The sequence below is a fragment of the Megalops cyprinoides genome, chromosome 24 (assembly GCF_013368585.1).
Source record: "Megalops cyprinoides isolate fMegCyp1 chromosome 24, fMegCyp1.pri, whole genome shotgun sequence".
Taxonomy (NCBI): Eukaryota; Metazoa; Chordata; class Actinopteri; order Elopiformes; family Megalopidae; genus Megalops; species Megalops cyprinoides.
In genome coordinates, this window is record NC_050606.1 from 7,704,089 (window position 1) to 7,727,276 (window position 23,188).

Sequence of the window (23,188 nt, forward strand, 5' to 3'; positions counted from 1 at the left end):
GATTATACATTTCAAAGTATGAAACATTTACCGATTAAAATTACTCCATGATGACTACATGAATCCTAATGTAATCGCTCAAGTCGAAATCATTCGATGTACGGAACATAAAAAAATCAAATACGCGCTTACAAAATGGACAAATGGCTGCTCTCGAAAAAGCTTTACAGACCTGAGTTATGAACCTAAACAAAAGGTATAAAATGGAAATCCACACATTAACTACACAGACATACTTTACAGGTTTATTCAAACCTTTTTCATCGACCAGTTACTTTGGCCTAGAAACAGCCGCTTCTCTGTCCCCTCCAGCAATGGGACAAGTGGTCCATTTACCATTTTCCATGGCACAACTAAATATGGCAGTGTTTTCAGCCAACAAACATAAAAAATGAGCAAATTACAACTGTATGTTAGTTTTGAACCTACAGGCCACTACACAAACTGCACTCTGCTAGGATATGCTGTTGATATGCTGCTAATGAATGGAAAGCTACTGAGCTTTCTGTACAGTGTGAAGTAGCATGTAAAAAGCAACATTATTTTTTTTTTAGAGCAATGTTACAACCACAGTGCGGTTTGGTCTTCAGGGAACGGGCACACGGCTATCTAAACTTCCTGAAGACCACTACCAAAGCACAGAGAGGGCAAAAGTTCCAGACTTCTGCTTTAGGGTACAACACCAGATCTACAACCTTTGTTTTACATGTATGACCAGGTATCAAATTTGTGTTAATTTAATATTGTTTACATACAAATCAGAGCATGTAGAAAATAAGATCAGCAAATTCAACAAATGGTTTTAGACACATTCCCCAAAAAAAAAAAAGAGTGCTCACTGTAAATATTAAATTATGGAAGCATAATGGATCGAAAAGTATATATAGAGTACATTTATTGTTTAATTTGTAGGCATGCTTTAGGCGAGATTTAACTACATTTCAAGAATTGGTTTGGTATTCTGATAAACAAACAAAAAAAAAAAAAACACCGGCTATTCTGAATTCAAGACCAAAAACTACACCTGTTTTGACTTGTCAACAGAATTGGGGAGAGGGGTAGAAAACGGCGCATCTCGAACCTGATGAACCAGACGATCCCTATGTGATGTGTTCACGCGTGGCATAGACCATTCAAGACACCGACGGGCACTCACATGAAAAACGCTAAACCACAACCTACTGGCAGCTGCTTACATTATATACAATGACGCAACAGGGCAAACGACCAAAACTGGAAATAAGCACGTTATCTGCATGATTGTGTACTGGTAGCACTCTACAGCTCTAGCAGCGCTTCACGCCAGTCTAATTGCTGCTTTGTTCTTAGTCTCTTTGTACCAATCCACTCTGTCTTGCGTCTGTGACAATCCACACAGTCTTCAGGAAACTGCAACTTAACATTGCAATGTCTCCACACTGAAACCCCTTGATCCTGAGCTGTAATGCGCAACCATTGTTTTTCCACATTAGTATACCTTTAATCCCCAATCCCCAACACCCCCCCCCCCCCCCCCAAACAAAGTAAATAGATTTTTATTTGCAACTCTAAAAGGAACAAACATTCTGTCACATCCTAATGCACTTATCTATGCTTTGCAGGTAAGGTTTGCTTTTTATTTTACTGTCTAGATATGACTTGAATAAATGGGGCCCTTTCAGTCTGCATAGTGCATGATGGACTCCACGTAATTTCCCGGGAAAAGGCCCGTCACCCCATTGCAGACGCCCTCGAACCAGCCGTCGTCGTTCTTCTTGATGATGTAGATGATGGCGCCCTCCATGAAGGACAGCTCGTCGTCCTTGTCCTTGGTGTAGTCGTAGATCGCCACGACTACAGAGCGGGGGGGGGGGGGGGGGGAAGAGGGGAAAGACAGCCTGAACGTGAAGCAACGGAGAGCAGATGGCATGAACATCTGCTGCCAAAAATCAAAAGGTTTTGCTGAAACTCTACCGCCACCGTGTTCGCTTTCTAGTGTATACGTAATGAGTAAATAATGGCTGCACATAAACCTGGTGATTCGTGTGTGTGTGAGGTAATGATCCGTAGGCAAAATGTTGACGGATAGTGTTCTTGATTCAGGAAGAGTTGGAGATGGGGGAAATGGGAGTTGAGTACTTAAATACCATAGTCAGTACGGTTCAACAGTAGGCTAAGGGAAAGTGACCACACAAAATTGAATTCTGAATACATTTCATAAAACGTCTCTTTTCATAAGTATGGAAGGTTACTGTGATTGGGATTTAGGACATCTTTCCTACAATGCATCTGGGATCTTTGTTTCGTATACCAGAGACCTTTGATCGGACTACACAAGGGAAGCCAAGTATACTACCCAACAAGAGTCACTAGGCATAGTACGCATGGCATGAGTTGATCTGTGGTCACTATGAATGATGAACTGTAGTTGGACTCTGGTCAAAACGCTAACTGACTGTTGACATTTCCATATTAATACCCCGATAAGAAGACAGCCTTCTGCAGCTGTCCCTGTGGACTTTTTTGTATAGTTCAGACCCTGAGCATACGGCCTTTGTTTCTGAGTAGAGGAAGCACTCGGGTGATGGAAGAACAGGGACCGGGCCTCACCTTTCTCCATGTAGGCCTTGGGGGCCCAGTGAGGATCTCCATCAGCGTAGGGGTCGCTGTAGTGCACCACGGCCGCCTCCTCATCCTCATAGTCCACCGGTGGGGACGGCGGAGGGGGCGGCGAGTCGTCGAACATCGGGACATCGTCAGGCGGCGGCGGGGGAGGAGGGGTGGGCGTGTCTGCTACTGCGGTGGGAGGGAGGAGAAGATGTAAGAGCCACGCCTTCTAATGCCCCGCCCCTGACCAGGGCCAGGAAGACGTGTCAGAGCCTGGCATGCACTGCAGTCCTGGGCCCGTGAACCATGCAGTCACTACGAAGCAGCTGTTAGGACATGCATTTCAGCCAGATTGGTTAGTAAATGCATGTCCCTGATGAGACAGTGATATTGCATGCCACAGACCGCTTTTACACTCCTCCAGTTCATTTGATCAGATGAAGCAAATCTCAGTCCTGCCGGAGTTAGAGGAAATCGGTAAAACAAAGCCTAATCAGATTAGACACTTATCGTATGATCCCAGGGTTCACTAATGGCTGGCTTCCATTAGCCACGTTCACCTGCAGTTTCCCCAGCAGACATGCGGCCATCTTAAAAATAGACGTCTTTCCAATACTATCTTTAAGTGCAGTTAGCTCCGGTAACTCTCTGCTCATTCAGTCATTAAGTATGGGGAAGTCCACCTTCTTCCATGCAGCGATCAATGTCCCTGTCTGGCTGGACACATGCCATTGTTACTTTGATGCTGTCTCCGCAGTGCAAACACTACTTTCATCTACTGGAGACTGAACTGCTTACATGGCATTGAGGCTGGCTACTTTCTCATTAACATGACAAGCTTCTCGAAACAAACCTATGTATTGTAATTATGTCCTGATCATACTGAGTACCAGACAGCCAGCTGTACCTGAAGTTCCCCCTTTAAATCCAACCTCACCTACAGCTTAGGGAAAATTTAGTAGCGTGGCCATTCCATTGCATCTTTTCATCTGATCTCAGAAGCAGAGAGCAGAAGGAGGGTGAGAGAGAAACTCAAATAAATAAAACCTTCCTCTGCAATCATGTCCTACAAAACAGGCCCTGGCATTGTGATATACTATACTGTACACTTGTCTAAAGGTCTTCCGAGACACTGTACTAAAATAGGCCAGAGTGCTAGAACATAAGATATGAAAGAACACTGTATATATGGCCGGCTTGTTTTACAAGAGTTGTAAACATACACGCACGTACACACGCACGTACACACGCACGCACGCATGCATACACACCTCCCTGGTCTGACTGTTTTAAGGAATCTCTAGTAAATAAAAAAGAGTCATGAAAATCAAGAAACCCCTTAACTGTACCTTTTTATTGGAACCCTGTGATTTTAACTCTTAGATCCACATCCTTCAGTCCAACAAGAACAGCCCTATAAAGGCATTATTACTTTATAAAGTAAAGCTGCACTTATCCTTCAAATACTCTGTATTTCCTGTACCATGAAATTCAAGGCTACATTCACACCCTTTTACGTATGACTACTTGGTATTCCAGCAGAGGGCAGTATATAGGGACTGATTTGGTTTCTTTTGTCAGTGAATTAGTATGTAGGCAGTTTTTCTTGAAAGAGGTCATATAAACACAGTACATGAAGCCATTCATAACCAAGATGGAACAAAAATTAGACAAGACAGTAATTATAGGAGTGCTAATCAAAGGAGCTATTCATTTTAGAATGCAATATTGCCATTGGCTTTCAAAGAGTGTCTTGAATCCTTTCAGGCTGAGGATGCATAGAGCATCTGGGTGGAGCAAAATAAGGGCAAACTGTGTTACAGCCCTACAAGGACTGTAAGCACCGTGCTTGAATAGAGCTCTGTCAGAACTGCAAAAACACACTAGTGACGAGTCAATGTGAGGGCCAACATTTATTCAAAAGCTGACCATTTCTGGTTTTGTTGTTTCACCATTAAGTAATACATCGTTAGACTACACTTCTAATGACACACTCTCAAGCACTGGACGTTATGTGTACTGGGATGTGTTGGGAAAATTGGCATTTTGTTTTGAAAGGAAGCGTGAAAACCTTCAGGATGAGATGGAAACAGTATGTCCTTTTGCTGAAAAACAGGGACATATGTGTCTGAAACTGAGGCGCCAGCTTCCTCCAGCCCAGCGTGAATGCACAGGCTTTTAAAACCACGTTTCATTTGTCGGACCGTTTCCATGCCGACGGCCGAAGAATCCATGCTAAGAGCAGAGCTGTGAGCAATGGCAATATGCATCAGGGGAGCTAAGAGCTAAGCTGTGAGGAAGGAGGATGAGGAGGAGACGAACTACAGACACAGCTACTTCTATGGGATGGGAGAACGGTGCAGCATGCAGTGTGGGGAGGGGGGTGCACTACGCATGGAGACAGCAGGGGGCGCTGTTGCGGACTTACTGTTCTCCTGCACCCTGGCCACAAAGCCTGTGAGGGGTATCTGTGGAGTCAACTGGGGCATGGGGGGAGGAGGGGGGGCGATGGACACTGGCAGCAATAAAGAGAGAGAGAGATAGAGAGAGAGAGGGAGGGAGAGAGGGGGATGAAATGAGAGAGGGATAGGGAGGGGAGGAGAGGCATGGAAGAAGAGAGAGAGGGAGGAAGAGAGTGAAAAGAAGAGAGAGAGTGAGGACAGGGCGAGAGAAAGAGAAGGAGAGAGGGAGGGGGACCGGGCACAGAAGGAGAAAAACAGAAGCAGATGTCAGTCTCAGGGAACAAAAGGCAGAACCCCCCTGCCACCCTACCCCCTCCCAACCAGTATACACCTGCCCAGCAGCACCCCAGGGGGGGCGGGGAGTACAGTAGCAGCAGGTGTTTGTAGGGAGAGTCAGGGAGGATAAAAACAAAGAAAGCCAAAGAGCTGGAGGACAGCTGCGAAATGCTGAGCTCAATGGCCAAGCCTCACGGTCACATTCATTCATTTTAGGCAAAGGCTTCAGGTTATGGTGTCCCGCCAGGTGTCCAGTTCCCTCCAAGGACAGATAAAGATGATGAGTTCTCTCGTTTATTTGTCCTACCTTTGTAGGTCTGCTGCATAAGGGAATGTGAGGGTGGATGGGAACAAAAGCATTTGCCAATGATTGATTAAAGTCTACAGAAGAGACCCCATTTTGGCGATTCCTCCGCTGGGGTTATGAGCTTCCAAAACCCTACCCCTGCTGTGTCTGCTCTATTACCGGTGATGTCCACTTCAGCTTTAAAAATGATCTTTGGCTCTATATTACTGGACTCTGCCTACGGACACCTTTCCTTTTATCTCGGGGGCCCTTTTCTGGAAATCTGCAGTTCAGCACGATACAGCAGACTTTCCCAGGATCCAACTCCTCCCTCTACTCCACCCCCACAATCTGAGTTTGGCTTTTAAACTAGGACACAGGGAACACAGACCTGAGGACAGTGCCGGTTTAAACAGTCAGAGAGGAAACAGGCATTCAGTGCTACTGGCCCCATTTAAACCATTTCAAACATGCCTTTGTAGGGTGATGTCTGAACACATAGTGTTTCTGTGGCCATTTATATACTAATGAATGGGAAAAAAAACACCTGAACAAAGGCAATCTGGCTCTGCCCTGCAGCAGGTAGCAAGGTGACACATAGGAAAATGGCTGCAATCATATTTAACACAGCTCTGATGAAAAATCCTAACAGAGTTGCACAAAATCACAGGAAACGGCTGCTTTAGAAATCAGTCACTGAATTCTACAGAAATTCAGTTCACTGAAATGACTCGGGCTTCTACCCACAAATACCTGAGAACTGCAACACATGTAGCGCTAATATGAATGCTAAGGGTTCGGGGGTGACTTGCTTAACCTGTCTTTAGATTTAATAACTACAAATGGAGGTGAACATCTTAATGTTAGCATACATGTGCAGATGCCTACGTGCATCTCACAGCACGCCTGTCAACGTCTGAGGCAAAAGAGAAAAACAAACAGTGGAAACTCAAAATGACAATAGTATTAACTGATTGTTGTAATTGTAAATCTTAGTTTTAGTTTAATTTCTTGTATTTTCCCCAACAGACAGGGGGAGTATTCTCTATATCTATGTACACCATTTATCATCTCTATATGCACATTCATAGACACCTAATCTTGTTAGCACTGTTAAGCTTCGGCTAATGGAGGGAGACGAATTAGACAGAAACGCCCTACAGCACAGGAAGCTCAATCACTCATCAGCGGCACTCGATTTGCTGGCATTGGCCGCCTGTGCTGCGTCTCACCCACAGACCAAGAATATCCTGCATCGGCGCTCTAAAAAAAAAGTACCCCGCAGAAACACTGCGTCAAGTGCACATTTGCATTGTGAAGAATTTAATAACGGTGCGCGGTGATAGGCCTCCCACCCTTCGGCGTGGGTGTGAGTGTCTAATATGAGCGCTTAGTGAGTCGGACAGGCAGAAGTGAGGTGTACTTGCTGATACTAGCATACCAAAAATATCACTATCAAACACCACTAAAGGAAGAGCATACACCACACTGCATGCTGTGTGTACATCTAGGTGGCGGTGCTCCTATAGTGGAACTATGTTCGGGTTAACATGGGTGGGGGAGAAGTGTAGGTGACCCAAATATCACTGTGGGAAAATTACTGTGGACGTTACACAACGTAACCTGAGACGCAACAGTGACTCACCTGTGGCTCAGGTGGGGAGAGTGTGGTGAGGGGGGCTTACTTGAGTTTTGGGGGTACACGGGGCCGCCGTTGACGTGCGGCTGCTGCACAGAGAACTGGGAGGTGACGGAGGGGGCGCGCCTGTACGTGCCCGTGGCCGAGATGGTGGAGACGGACGAGGTGGTGGAGTTGTGCCGGGATATCTGCCGGGATATCGTGCCAAACTGGGACATCGGGATGGGGCCTGGCCCGGGCCCTTGGGGAACCGCCGCTGTTAGTAAGAAAAGGGAAGAGAGAGGGAAAGAGAAAAAGAGAGAGAGAGGGAGAAAGAGAGAAAGAACCCAGAGAGGGAGAATGAGCCACACCCAGTAAGATAGCATCCCGTTCCTGGCAGTCTGCAGAACGCGCCACGAACCACAAGGCATCATTGAAAACCACACAGCAGAAAGGACAAGGCAGACCATCAGATCGGAATACCACAGCAACAGAGAAACAGACAAGCATTAGGCATGACCAAAGTCATTACCGACCAATTAGGAAGGGGGGTCGGAGGGCTGGGGGGGGGGGATATCAGATAATGGTATGATGGAAAAGTATTTCACATCGCCAACATCATTACCAGCCAATTAGGAAAGGGGAGTGAGGAAAAACATCAGATTACAGTAACAGACTAATGGAGATGTAGAGAACGATGACCCATCACTGACATCATTACCAGCCAATTAGGGAATGGGGGAGGGACAGACATCAGATTACAGTACCATAGCAATGAAGATTTTCAAAAGGATGACATATCACCAACATCGTTACCAGCCAATTAGGAAAGACGGCGGGGGGATATATTTTTTTAACAGTACTGTAGCAATGGAGATGTAGAAAAGCAAGAATGGCAAATATGAGGATGTGTCTTGTGGTATACCATCTCAGACTACTGCCTGCTGTCTTTTGCAATGTGCATGCAATTTCCCTAGTGATGTGATCACCCCAATTGGAAACAGCAATTCACCAAAAAAGACAGTGCTACAGACAGAACCTGTTGACGCCTTTGAGATTCTGAAATGCAACAGGTAATTTGATGGTAAGTAATGACCGAGCACTTCAGAGGACAAAAAAAACCTGGAAAAGCTGTTCTCACATTCAGGAGCTTGCTGTGCATAGATATGAGAGGAAATAAAAACTTTCTCCATACAAAATCTGCTCACATCCTTCATGTTACACATACAGAATTATAAAATAAAATATTCAGAGGGTTGAATCAGAGGGTGCTTAAATTGTGAAGAGTCAAATGAAACTTTGTGTCATCCATGTCATCGGTGGTACATCAATAAAAGGCAAAATGATGCTAGCGTAAACGTCTGACCATCTCCTGTTACCCACTGTAGATACAGAAGCATACCTATGCTCTGAAGCTGTCTCCTGAACTCTGAACTCGCACAAAGCACAGAAGAACTAGTTACACATGCTATCCACAAACGACCACAGCAACTTTTTTAAGTGAACGATCACCACAGTCTGCATGCATGCCCACAATGTGCATGAGAAAACAAGCCCCATTCACAAATTCCAGTCTCACTTAATAAACACTCTATGGATGTAATTACCAAAATATCATCATGTTAATACCGATCTTAAAAAAATTAAAAATAAATTTAAAAATCAAGGCCCTTTGTCTCCCAATGATCTGAAAGTGGGTCTGATTTCCCAAAAGCCTTTCCGTAATGGATTGAATTAGTGTGATGATTAACCAAACATGATTCATGACTATGAACTATCACGGTTCTCTACCAGCCGATTTGAGATTGCCAGTATGAAATTAACACATTTTCCAAAAGGAACATATGAGACATACACTTGCCAACTGTCAGTACGAGTCAGAGAACTTAAAGTTTGCAGGCACACTGAGGCAGAAATCATATATAATGCTGTTTATTAGAATCAGAATAAATTGCAATGTGCATACTGGACGTCCTGTACTTGGGTTTCCTGGTTTACATACAGAACGTCTTTATGCCCCACTCCATACATGAGCTAAAGAAGCAAGGCCTTGCTCACACTAGAGGTCACAAACAGATCCATGACTGGATTACTGTACTGCAGACTCTTCTCAAAAACAAGGAGACCTTGTCAAACTCATAAGGAGGTATATTTGTTGTAATAAGACACTTTTACCATAAAAATCCATGATAACCTCTTTGTTGTGACCTGAAATATTACCTGATTTGAGGGTGTTTGATATTCACAATGCACACCAGAGTTTGGTAAGCTTGTTAGGTCTGTGATTGGCTGAATTGTGGATGTGCAGGGAGCATGCCCGGTAGAGACTTCATCAGAACACAGTAGGAAGGAACCATCACCCCAGGAAAGCCATGATTCCCACACCACTGGAGAGGATTCAGACAAGCCACGCCAGTGCAGTGGACGATCATCCAATCCACGCACACATGCTGGGGGGCGGGGCTCACCTATCACAGACGCCATCATGGGGGGGCCATGCCCAGGGAGTGGAGGGGGAGGAGGAGGTGGAGGGGCTCCGGGGGGAGCGGGCATTGACGGTACTGAAACAATTGGGCCAGAACAGGAGAGGGTGAGCCACCGTCGCTCACACAGCCACTGAGGTGAAAGTTCAAAGGTCAGACACTTCCCCACCAATCACATAAGCTCCTGCCTGAGGAGGAGACTCATTGTTTTTTTTCCCCCACTAGTACACCGATCGCCTTCACTGCAAGCAAGCGGCGGCGACCTTGTGAACGAACCCGACGTGTTGCCATAGCAACGGGTCCCCAACTGCCGCTCGGTTCTATTCCTGCAGCCGTGTCCTCATCCCATCGGTGGTCTGCACCACAGGTCAATACATCACTCCTCCACCTTAACCACTGCGTCCTGATTGGCTGGGCGTCAAACACTCCCGTGTGGCTTGAGCAGCCTCAATCCAATGACATTCTGCAAGAACTACCTAATAGTTTTTACCCATTACTTTCCGGCCTCGGTATCATTTTTGTCTGACATATTTCCACGCTTCATAAATGAGCCAAATTAATTTTGTCAAATCCATTTGGAATCCAATTAAAAATCTAGAGGCTGTGTACTGGTAGCATTCCTGCCCTTATTTCGCACACATTCGCTGCAGCCTGGCAGTACTGTAAAGTCACATTACATTAATGACATTACTTACTGACAGTACTTTGATGTCCTTATCCTTATTGTTTTTTTTTTATAGCATTTTTCATTTATGCAGGTGGATATTCACAAGGCATTTCAGGTAAAGTACGCTGGTAAATGCTATTTATTAGTAAGGTGTTTGAACCTTCAGGCTGAGAGCTCAGTTTCCTAACTCTGTGACACAGAGAGAGGGAGGGATCTAATGACCTCTCTGCCCGCAGCACAGAGTAGCCGAATGTTCTGCGTAGGAGAGGTGTGGCGTCTACCCCACGGCTCTTTAAATGCCCTCTGCAACGCGGCACCGAAAATCAACCGCGCTCATTTGATCCGACGCCCAACTGGCGCTCTTCCTCACGGCCGCGATCACCGGGTTAATCAGCCGTGGCGGGCTGTGACAGGGGAGCTGGCACGACGGGCCACATCCGAAAATCCAAACGGTCCCCCCGCGCGCCCAGGCTAGCCCCGCTCAGAGCTCTGAGCTTCCCACGGCAACAGTGCACACTGGCAGCTGAAAGCAGCCTTTTAGTGGCCTGTCTCTCTGGAGTGAGCTGCACAGGCCAGCATTAACATGACATATTCTGACACAACACCACCAATCGTAAACCCGCCTCGGAGACCTTCCTCGCCCGTAATGTTCGGTACTGTGCACGGCTCTTTGTGTAATGGACAGACGGGGCTAATGCGTGCCTATGGCTGGAACCAGCTGGATGACTCAACGCCATTACTGCGTGATGTGAGAGACGGGTCGGGCGGGGCTTACCAGGTCCCATGCTGGGCGGGGAAGGCGTCGGCACGGCGATGGGGAAGCCGACGCCGCTGCTGCCGCTGTTCTCGCGACTGCCGCTGCCCCCACTGCTGCCGCTGCGGAGGCAAACACACACAGTGTATCACACACCCTCACTCAGTCACACAAATACACACACACAGTATATAGCACAGTGTCACACACACTGAGTATCACACACCCTCACTCAGTCTCACACACACACACACACACACACTTTCATACACATACAGCACATCACACGTCCTTTCTCACTCACGCACACAGCCTCACACACCCTTTCACATACCCTTTCACATACATTATTTACCAAATACCCTTTTGCAAACAATGTAAATGAGATAACCTTTAACACACAGCATACCACATACCCTCTCACACACACACACAAGAGCACATACCCTTACACATTCACATACACTGAGTATCCCTTTCACACACACAGCAACTTTCTGACAGAAACAGAGAGAAACACATACCCTTTCACATACAAATACCCTCAAAAACCCGTTCCCACAATTTCACTGTGGTACATCAAACACAGACACACACACACAGACATGTGCATGTGCATGTGCATGCCCACACGTACAGGCGCACACACACGCGCTGAGTACAAAAGCACAGAAGACTTCAGGAAAGGTCCATATAAAACCTTAAACTCCTCTCATTTTACTAAGGCAATCAACGCGCCGCGATCTCCCCTGGGGGAAATTATCCCTGTCATCATTACCACTTCCCACTTTCCGACAGGAGTTTAATTTAATGAGCTGGCTGTGAATACTGCATCAGCTCTCAGTTATTCATCTGTGCATGTTACGGACATCACAGCGACAAATGGAGCACATAACTGCAGGCGGCAGTGAAGGAAACCCCGTGTCAGTGATCTCACCTCAGGTACTTCAACAGGGGGGGATATATATTTTTTTTGTTTTGGGGGGGGGGGGGTTGGTCAGATGGCCAGGTTGAGAAAGCCAGATTGGGAATTTTGCCAGGTCCCCAGAGATTACTCCTACACCACTCATCACAGGAGCTTTAGAGACTAAAGGAAGTCAAGACCTCGCGTTTAATATCTCCTCTGACAGACATCATCTTCAAAATACACTGCGTCTCCACCGCTGCTGAGGGGCACTGTTTTTTTTTTTGTTTTTTTTTTTTTTAACTTGGTCCAGATGGAAGACCGCCTGCTACTGGCCCACCAGCACCACTTGAAGTGGCAACCTGTCTCTCATATAAGCAGTAACCGAGCCCGTACGGCTGTTGGCTTCAGCTATGCCCTGGCCTCCTTCCCACAGGCTGGATGGGGGTACAGCAGGTACACCTTTATCCTAAGATGCTCAGCCATCTTATAGATTTAGGAAAATGCCAACGGACAAGGCTGTCCTGATAGCATTTTAATCATGGGAAGCAGTAATCTACAATGTCCTGCACTTCCAGTGGCAACCTGGCATTCAGTCCTAATCCTGACACCTCTTAAGGACAAAATCCCTCTCTGCTGTACAAACAAGGAAACCATGCTTCCCTCTTCAGTGTGGTACTGCATTGTAAGTAACTCTGTTTTCAGAGACAGGTTTCGATCGCAATCTAATATTACCAAGCGTACTGCTGGCCGAATACAGCCCAGGATCAAGAGATTACCATTTGACAGGGAGGACACAGGCATTATCTGCAGAGTCGTGGTTCAGCTAAAGATGATTATCTAATTACCCGACATCACCGCTGGCATCTAAGCCTCTGTTAACTGTCAGAGATAAAACCAGGAGGAGCATTCAGCCAACGTACCGGGATGCTCCTTCAGAAATGCATCTAATTTAAGATAAAGGCTCGCTCTTTGGAGCTTGATACACTTCCTGATTCTGAACAGGCTGTCTGCATTTTGCTGTGCTCATATATACTGCCCCTGATTAGGTCCTATGGTGAACTGGACTGTCTGCTCATAGGAGACAGAAGAGAGGTTGCCAGTTCCCATAGGGTACAACAGAAAACTGCTGGGCCATGTCTCTAGAAATATATTTCAAGTAGATTCTCTAAAAAAGACAAGTGGCCAGTGCAGTCATGTAGCTCTCATAAGGGTAATTTCCTTTTTTGTCAACCATTTAAGAATTAATGGATGCATGTATATACTTCTATGAGTTACATTATACATTAATCGAACTTGAAGTCAGCATTAAAACCTTTCAGCTAATGAGGCAACTCCAATCATTCATGTCTCTCATGAAGGCAACGCTCTGGCCAGTCACCTAAGCTAAACAGAAAGTGTCTGTCTCCGTTCTCCATTCAGTACCAGAATTCAATATCGACATTTACAAAATGCTATGCAGTAGACCATTTTGGCTTCTGTGGCTACACTAAAGAATCTATGCACTCTAAGTCTGGTCGGGTTTTCTGTATACAAACAGAGGCCTTTATTCAGTCCAACCCAACTCACATTTGCTCTTAACTATGAGCAACGGACTTAAGTGTCCCTCTTTTTGATTCATAAAAACCTCTGTTAACTGACTTTCAGATGCATAATGTTGTGAGGGAACCAACACAAAGTATGGTGCTGACATCTTTTACTCAAGAGGATTGGGTACCGATTCAATGAGTACATAGATAAATCAACAAATATGACCATTTGATAGAGAAAGTATTTCCTGCTCAGAAAATGTGCTGTGCGAACTGTTAACACAAATGCTGTTAACACAAATGTTACACAAATACGAGGATGACGAATGAAACCAAGAAAAAGTATGCATATGCGTCTGGTGGAAGTCGGGGTTCATCTGAGGACACTGTTCTGGGGTATAACTTGCAACAGAACGGCTATCGCACTCAGGAAACAACTACAACTGCAAAACAAGATTAACTACAACTGCCGAGAGCAGTTTCTCCCCACTGCCTTTGCTCATATGAATATTGCATGAGCGACACATTCCTCGCGGCTTATTCATTCATGAGTCCAGCATATAGCCAGGAGCTGCCAATATTTATAAAGTGCACAATCTCACTAAAATGTTACCTCCCAGTTACCAAATAGGGTAGTTCCTGTCCCTAAGTAACACAATACATGTGATTGGGAATATACTCATTAATCCCACACCACACACTTTTAACAACTCACTGCACCTTGCCACAGTACATGTAAATCATTCCTTCTAGGTAAGGAATATGACAAACAGCCTTTGTACTGGATCTTTCACATATCTGGCCTACTGTTCCCCTGGACCCTACAGCAGCTGTGTCAATAACATGTGATCAGCCCTGTTTAGAGCACATGTGAGAAGTAAACTGTGTGGGGCCACACACACACACACCTACACACCTACACACATCCACACACACACACACACACACACACACACACACACACACACACACACACCTACACACACACACACACACACCTACACACACACACACACGAAAGCATACACCTACACACATCCACACACACACACACACACACACACACACACACACACACACACACATCCACACACACACACACCTACACACATCCACACCTACACACACACACACACGAAAGCATACACCTACACACACACACATCCACACACACCTACACACACACACCTACACACACACACACACACGAAAGCATACACCTACACACATCCACACACACACACACGAAAGCATACACCTACACACATCCACACACACACACACACACACACACACACACACACACACACACACACACACACGAAAGCATACACCTACACACATCCACACACACACACACGAAAGCATACACCTACACACATCCACACACACACACACACACACACACACACGAAAGCATACACCTACACACATCCACACACACACGAAAGCATACACCTACACACATCCACACACATCCACACACACACGAAAGCATACACCTACACACATCCACACACACACACACACACATCCACACACACATCCACACACACGAAAGCATACACCTACACACATCCACACACAGATATACAAACACGCACACATGCATGCAGATGGATGAGGTGGGCGGGGCAGGTGGGGTCAGGTTACCTGTGAGTTCGGGGTCTCTGGTTGAGGGAGGCGGTGCGGCCCGGACTGTGCTGGCTGCCCAGGCGGGCGGGGCTGGTCATGTAGTCATTGGGAACCACCGGGGGCTTGACCGGCTCCAGGGTTTTGTATGGTGTGTTTCGACTGGAGAGGAATAAATGGAGTGTGTTAGCGGGACACCTCAGGTACACGGAATACAGCTTAATGCACCAACAGACAAATGTGTGTACAAAGGATCCCCTTTATTCTCATCAGGTTGAGTCTCAGTTATCACAGACAGTACAAAAATACACATACAGGCATAATACAAACTCACACAAAAAGACAAGGATGCACACACACATACACACACAGACACACATACACAGACACACATACACACACACAGACACAGACACACACACAGACACACATACACACAGGCACACATACACAGACACACATACACACAAACACAGCGCTGCCCTGTAGTGACGGCCCTACCCCAGCGTGCCACGCCCTGACATGGGGGGGCTCGGAGGCTTCTGCGTCGGCGGGTTGCTTCTCGACAGCGTCCCTCCCCTGACGGACTGGCTGTTCCCGTGCTGCAACGCAAACATTTCCGCGCTCTAAGAACCCCACAGACACGCTCTGGGGTTCTGGGGCACGACAGCAGTGTTACAGCTGATGGAGAGCTAAAGCTGGCTGGCGTTTCCCAGACAGAAAAAGATTTTTAAGCAGATTAATATCATTCGCAAGCTAAAGCCAATTTTTTTTTTTTTTTTTTTAAACATGAAAGCCTGAGGACTGCCATTTCATTCATGACTGTCACAGGGACCCTGACAGCAGATTCTGTTCAGCTCAGCAGATGCTTATCACAAGCCTTTATTCATGATCTGTTCTTAAAGGTTCCGTTTGGCATATGCCTGTTTAATACAGAGCCTCTGGTGATATGGGGGTTGGAGAAACTGTAAAAGACACAATGCAGCTCATTGCATTACAGTGTCAATCACCTGCCTTTTCAATTGTTTTGCACAGGTCTGTAATGAAGTGAAAACCAGCTTAAGGAACCTGCCAAGTCGTGGAATCTATGAAAATATGGGTGACACAATGATCAGAATATTATCTGGACACTGTAAGACTTTAGAGGATTTAATATAATTTAATTTAATACATTTCACTGTTTTTTTTAAACAAGCAATAGCTATGGCACAAATTTGGGTCTGTTCATCATTTTTTTTAAATCCTTGTGTCTGGGAAACCCATTATATACAGATAAGCTCTTTAAATTAAGCAGTATAGCAAAGTTATTTCCTTTTGTCTTAAATGTTGACACATTTACACGAGACAAAAAAAAGCCGCAGCTCCATATTGCTGAAGCGCATTTCTACTACACCTAGTCCATGTGTAAAGCAGTTATGGAGAACAGGGTCAGAGGGTAGAAGGGAAAGGTTGTAGCGTAGCCTAGCAGCACTACTAACACTACAGCACTACGGGTGAGGGGAAGAACAGCTCTTACCTTGGCTTTTAGCCACTTAAAACGTGGGCGGGAGAGGAGAGAGAAAGAAAAGCATGTGTCAAAAACGCCACATCGGAGGGAATGAGCACTGGGTGTCCGACTGAATGATCGGGCTACACAGCAGAAGCTCTCACCCACAGCTGGAACAAAAGGCTGGCTAAAATTACCAACAAACATCAGCTGCTGAACACCTGCCTCACAGCGTCAGATGTGACATGCCATTGTGCTTTCATAAGGAAAACTCTGTGTTTACATAAACTTAAAAAAAAATACATTAAAAATATAAAGGAAAACCATTCTGTGAAGCTCTAGCTTCCTGCAAAGGGATGTCCAAGTGTATTGTCACTGCAAAACCTTCATTCAGTATAAAGATTAGAAACATTTTTCTCATTAGCATACTTTACAAGGGGTGTGTTGCTCCTGCCTTTTCACAAAGCATGCAAACTACTGGGCCAGATATGGGGGGAACGGACCAATCAGTGGACTGGTATGCATTTATATTGAACAGACAAGAGACACACTAAGCTTTCTATACCAGAGTCTGTCACTGTGCAGTTTTCGCGTTTCAGACTGCAGCTGCAGATGCCCATGGCTTGCTGCCGTGGACGGACGCCTCTGTCTTTGCGCCGCGCGGCAACGCGGCCCTCAGGGAGCACGCTCGGAAACGGCTGCCGAAGCGGCCGGTGTCCTCGATGAACACAGAGCCGCATTACTTATTCACGGCGCCGCGCCGAGCGTCTCCTCGTAATTACAGAGAGAGAACAAGAGAGAGGGAACGAGAGAGAGAGGCCTATCCCACTCGTCCTCATTCATTGCCGTAAACAAAGCCACGTGTTGTGATGGGGAAGGAGAACAGGGTGTCACTACAGACTGCCTGACCTCATTATAAAGTCTTCAGTGCTATAGCGTCTAATGGCCCGGGATCCATTCATTTGTACATGGAGGGGGAGGGGGGGGGAATCAGCGACAGTCACAACCACAAAACAGAGGTTGCACAGGAAACTGTCAGAAAAACTGGGTGTGTGCAACCATGATATTCCCTTTTCATACACCGCGAACATCATATCCATACTACCAGGGCCAGACTTCCCTGTTGTCTGCCTTTGGTGCAGCGCAAAGCATGACCGTGTGCATCTGATACAGCTGTTCTACACAGCTGTACAAATAAGAGCAAGCTGAAAAGAATGAAGATGTCAGAGACAGAGATGGCTCAGCCTCTGTCACATACAGAGAGTGAGAGGGGAGGAAAAGACAGACTTTGAGTGACAGAGGGGGAAGAAGGAGGAAAGAGAGAGAAAGAGAGAGAGAGAGAGAATGAGACAGGGAGAGAGAGAGTGAGAGACAGATAGGGAACAGGAAAAGGATTGAGAGAGAGAGAGAGAGAAGGAGAGAGGGAGGCAGGATCCAGTTTCCCGGCAAAGATGCAATGTTTTCCCACCAGTCACGTGGGGATATTGGCAGGGCCCCGAGTTTGGCCCAGTTCTCCACGCGACAGCGTGCTCCGGCCAGTAACCCGGACCCGGCGAGATTTCAAACTATCCGCTCAGATCTGCTGAGAAAAGACTCCCTTTTCCAGGTCAGGAATGTTAATGCTCACAAGTCCCAGCCACAGAGTGGGTTAAATCTCTCGTGGGTGGAATGTGGGAGATCAGAATGAAATGGGGGTGGGGTGTGGAGGGGCGGGGGGGTGTAGGGTGGGCGTTAAGCGGTAAGTAACATAAGCTGCCTTGTGGGACTGTGGACCCTGGGTGCGTGGTTCTCCCACAGAGCTGGAGCTCTGGCTACTCTGAGGCCCCAGTTATGACACCCTGTCCCCTCCGGCCTTCTCTCATGGCTCTGGAGGGCAGTCACAAAACCAACTCGCACAGGTTTTTCCCTGGTGTTTTATTCACTCTTAAAAAATGCATCCAACTTTCTGTCGGCTTGGTCAACCTCTCCTTCATTTCAGTTTTATTTATGGGAGGAGGCACATTAGCCTGATTGTTCCTGCCCATTTATATACGGTACAGCTGTGTATTTCTGCATAGAAAAATCAATCCAGCCATCTAAAAATTCTATAATTAATATGACAGGGCAACAGCAGCCACTGTTAACCCCTTCATGCCCACCCTATGGCCAGAAAAGCTGCTCCACACCAACTCCCCTCTTTTAGAATCAAGATATCTCACTTAATTCAGTGGGAGAAATGTTTAGGACAAAGACACTTCTGTAGACATACTGAGCTAATTTAAGGGCTGTAAATGCCAAAAACAACATCTGGCATTTCTACTGCATTTCAGAGACACAGAGCCAGACCCTTTCAAAACACAGCCCCCTGGTTCATTTTAACATAGAAAATGGTTTTTCAGTAACACGTGCAATATGCAATGCTTGAAATGCTTGACATACATTCAGACACAGAAAAATCGTGTGGTGGTAATTTGAGTACACATTCCTCAGACTAATATCAAATGTTTTCACATTCAAATCACGTTATGAGTGATAAATTCCCACTGCATCGTGTTAAAAAACAACAAATTCTTTATATGCCTGAACTGTTCCAGCTGCGGTCTCATGCACACACAACTACACAAACAAATGAACTCATATTTGCAGACACATTTGAAGCCTTTATGGCAGGTATTAGCATTTGCACCCTATTATGTGAAATGCACTCCTCTTTATGATTTGTGGTAAACCAAATATGAGGTGGCAGCTTGGCTTTTATCCTGCATTATGACTGCGCATTATTCCTCAAAATGACAATGGCGGGCAGAAAACTGCACTTTAATTCAATCTGCCTGACAACGCAGACAGAGTGTGTGATTAATGAGCGAATCAGAGCAGAGCTTCGGGCCCAGAGAGCCGCACTCCCGGGGCTCTGATGTCATAAGAGACGCTCTTATTCCCAAAGACCAAAAAAAAAAAAAAAAAAGGATGAATTGAGGGAGGGATGAACCATTTGGATGCTTCAGATCTCCACAGCTTGCACTTTAGCAGAGTGGCAAACCGCATGCCAAGCCCTGAAATTCGGGCGGGTTTGAAGGCCTCTCCATTTCAGTGTGAAATGGGAGAAGCATTAAGGGCAGCAGAGGACGTGGAAGTGCTTTTTAAACATCTCATTGCTTCAGCTCCGTCATATCTCGCAAAGAGTGTGTGTGTGTGTGTCTGTCTGTCTATGTCTGTGTGAGTGTGAGTGAATGTGAGTGTAAGTGTGTGAGCGAGAGTGTGTGAGAGAAAGTGCGTGTGAGAGAGTGCGTGTGGGCTTTTTAGGCATTAAGCGGTGTGTTTGAGGTTTCCGGGCCTACAGGAAGCCTGCGTTCTCGCTCATTTTCCCTGTGCCTGTACTGAGTGGTCTAACAGTCCACCACATGCCCTGCTACTCGGAGCAGCTGGGGAGGGAGCCTCACCTTCACCCCGTGGCCCACGTCATCCAGCACTGTGTAGTCTATGGGCTTCCGGATGTACCTCACTGGCCTCTCCATGTTGGCGGGAGCGATGATCTTATGGGTCCTCGATGTGTTCTTGTTCGTTGTCAAAATACCAATCTCCCGCCTAGCCACCTTCTCCTTGTGGATATCCACAGTCTGAGAGAGAGAGAGAGAGAGTGGGAGAGAGAGAAAATTCCATGAGCACAATATCGGAAGTGTGGGGGCGGAGACGGGCATTTCATTCAATTACATGGTCATCACAGTAATTTAATCATAAAACTACTTCACAAAGCCCAGCTTTTTAATCTCGTTACATAGTTAGTACACCCCCAAACAAAGTCAATTCTGAGACATAATCAGGGACAAATGGCATTACACCCTGTTGACTGACAAAACTAAATGTCATGTGTGTCTGTAAATATCCCCCGGATCAGTATTGACAAACACGGCCTGTACCTAACACTCAAACGCCATTAAACTGATCGGTATCACAGTTAAGCTCTAAAGCCCTCACATTCTGGAGACATCCTACAAAATATGTTCACAGAACATACAGAGAAGGCATACAGTTTATTGAATCAGACTGTTGACCAAAAGGTTAATATCCCAGGTAGGACGCTCCACCCTTCAGCAATGTGCCTTGTTAAAAAGGACTCCGTTAATACCCAGCAGTGGACCTGACTAATATGTTTGAAATGCGAGTGGTGTAATCCTGGATAAAGGAGAGAGCAGTCTGAAAGTGCTGTGGCATTATTTCCCCAGCTTGCATATGCTTATGTGCTGCACCTCAATTCCCGGTGGACGGGGGAGAAAGATCAAGGTGGGGGGGAGGGACCATGAATTATTGAAATTCCACGCAGAGAGAGGAGGTGATTGGCTGTGGGACCGGCACTGATCTCCGCTTTGGTAAACGCTGTGCTACCCGCTTCCCTCGGCTGCTCTGCCCTTCTCTGACGTAGCTGGGGTTTCCCAGCAGCCTCTGGGCCCAGAGGCTTAGGGGAGGCACTGCTGGGGTGTGACTAAGCGTGCCCTTGGTTTTCGTGTGAGCGATGGTGGCGAAAGGCCTCTGGGGCTGTTCTAAATTGTTGCTCAGTTTACCCTTCTGATCCCAGACCAGTGACCAGAGAGTGAGGTGTTTGTGAAATGTGCGGAGTGCCGATCAGAGTTCAGTCATGATTAGTGGAGTCGGGGGGGCAAGTGGTTACTTTCAATGTGTAGACCATCGGGCCCACCCACAGGGAACTAAAGGGCGATCCCTTTCTTAATCTCACTAATCTCATCTAAATGGGTCGCTTGAAAGAGACAGGGTTAATGTCATAGGTAACCTGCTAATCAGCACAACTAGCCTGGACTGCTACCTAGCTTATGTCCTGACAGGACATAGGCTGTGTCCTGCAAATAGCACTTCAATGTTATTCTGACGAACAGGAAGCATGAAAAGAAGCATGCTAAGCTGGTTCAGGTGGAAGGACACATTTTATGTTTTCATATAAGAGAGTACAACCACACCCCCCCCCGCCCCCCCCCCCCGCCCACCACCACCTCGCAAGCTCATGCGAGTCAAATCCAAAGTGGCAGTGGGTTTCCCGTTCTCACCACACACTTTTGCAGAGAGTCGATACTAATTTTAAAGAGCGAGCTTTCTCTGAGCCCTTAAAAAGGTGCAAACCATTGAGTTACCAAAATGCATGACACCCACTAAGAATTTATTTCAGTCAGTTTAAAGGAAATGTGATCAGCAATTACCTTACTGTATTTTTATCTTACAACGTGCATGACCGAATCGCAAATCAAATCTGAATTCATTAAAAGTTGGTCAGTATCTGAACATTAACCTCGGGGAGAGTTTTCAGTGACGCATATACCAAGCAGACACAGGGCGTATGGTCCTTAAGGTGCTGGATTAATAAAAATCTTGACACGTTCAACTGAACGATTTCCCTGGGTTTCCCTTTCACAGAGAGCAGCCCACAGCGGCTTTCAAAACGGGGGAACTTTTCAGGTTGGCTTCCTGTCCCCGTCACCACGGCGCTGCTCACCGCTAGCCTTCCTGCGGCTCTTTGGAAAGGCCACGGCTCGGCACAGAAAACACATTCAGCCGCTTTCAGGCTGAAAGAAAGGCCTTGCTTGTGGAGATGAAAGAAATGTTGTTTGCTGTAAAAATCCGCTGAAAGGAGATGGTGAGACCCAATAGAAGACCCCTTTCATCTAACAGGGACACAGCGCTAAAGAAGCAACGTCTTCACTGCAAGTAATTCTTTCCTTAGCTCGTTACTCTGGGTACTGAACAGCAGCAGACTTACTTATGCAACACTAGAAAGTGTACTTCAAGGCAAGGGAATGCAATTAAATGTATTTGTTTGAATCAGACAGATGCATTTTCTGTTAATGTTGCCATTTACAACGCAAAAAAGCCACTAACATTCTTTCCTACCAATGCCGTGAATCCAACAGCTACACTCTGCAGCATAATGTGTCGTTATGTATTCAAGGCAGCTACACGCCCCATTTTACAAGCTGTAAAATTGATAAATATCAGCCATGCCCTTTAAAAACATCTCTGGGCCACTTGTGAGTTCATCAGATAAAATAAATGAAAAAATGGCAGGGTGGCAGCTCTGGCCCCGCCTCCTGCACACAGCGGAGCTCTCGTTAATGCCGGACTCCCCCCACTGCTCCGATGACCCTTGGCAGGCGGGCAGCGGCCAGCTCGCTGTTCATTCAGCTCTCCCCGGCCCTGTGACCAGGCCCTGGCACGCTGCAATGGCCACCGCAGAGTTACAGCCCACTCGGCAACGCAGCCCAGAGGCCTTCATTCAGACACTGCCAGGATTCTCTCTCTCTCTCTCTCTCCCTCACAGACACACACACACACACACCTCTGTGGTTGCTGTGTGTGTGTGTGTGTGTGTGTGTGTGTGTGTGTGTGTGTGTGTGTGTGTGTGTGTGTGAGAGAGAGAGAGAGAGAAAGAGAGAGAGAATGTGTCTATTTGAGGAGGGGGGGCTAGAGAAGAGGAGAGAAAGAGAGAAAAAATATATGTCAGTCTGAAAGTATGTGGTATTTG

General features: G+C 46.4%; 1 protein-coding gene across 4 annotated transcripts in view; it reads right to left on the reverse strand.

The window, feature by feature from the left end:
- Nucleotides 1-1,602: 1,602 nt before the first annotated feature.
- The window catches only part of LOC118770841 (abl interactor 1), a 44,683-nt gene continuing 23,097 nt past the window's right edge, over nt 1,603-23,188 (reverse strand). The window contains exons 3-11 of one of the 4 annotated variants that reach the window (XM_036518571.1): nt 20,103-20,279; nt 16,714-16,728; nt 15,699-15,799; nt 15,219-15,359; nt 11,154-11,254; nt 7,296-7,505; nt 5,015-5,101; nt 2,590-2,775; nt 1,603-1,833 (exon numbers count right to left, since the gene is read on the reverse strand). In XM_036518571.1, the coding sequence (XP_036374464.1) occupies nt 1,658-1,833; nt 2,590-2,775; nt 5,015-5,101; nt 7,296-7,505; nt 11,154-11,254; nt 15,219-15,359; nt 15,699-15,799; nt 16,714-16,728; nt 20,103-20,279 (1,194 nt within the window). In that variant the 3' untranslated portion in view covers nt 1,603-1,657. The remainder of the gene's footprint in view (nt 1,834-2,589; nt 2,776-5,014; nt 5,102-7,295; nt 7,506-11,153; nt 11,255-15,218; nt 15,360-15,698; nt 15,800-16,713; nt 16,729-20,102; nt 20,280-23,188) is intronic. The other 3 variants (XM_036518572.1, XM_036518573.1, XM_036518574.1) reach the window with 3 other exon arrangements.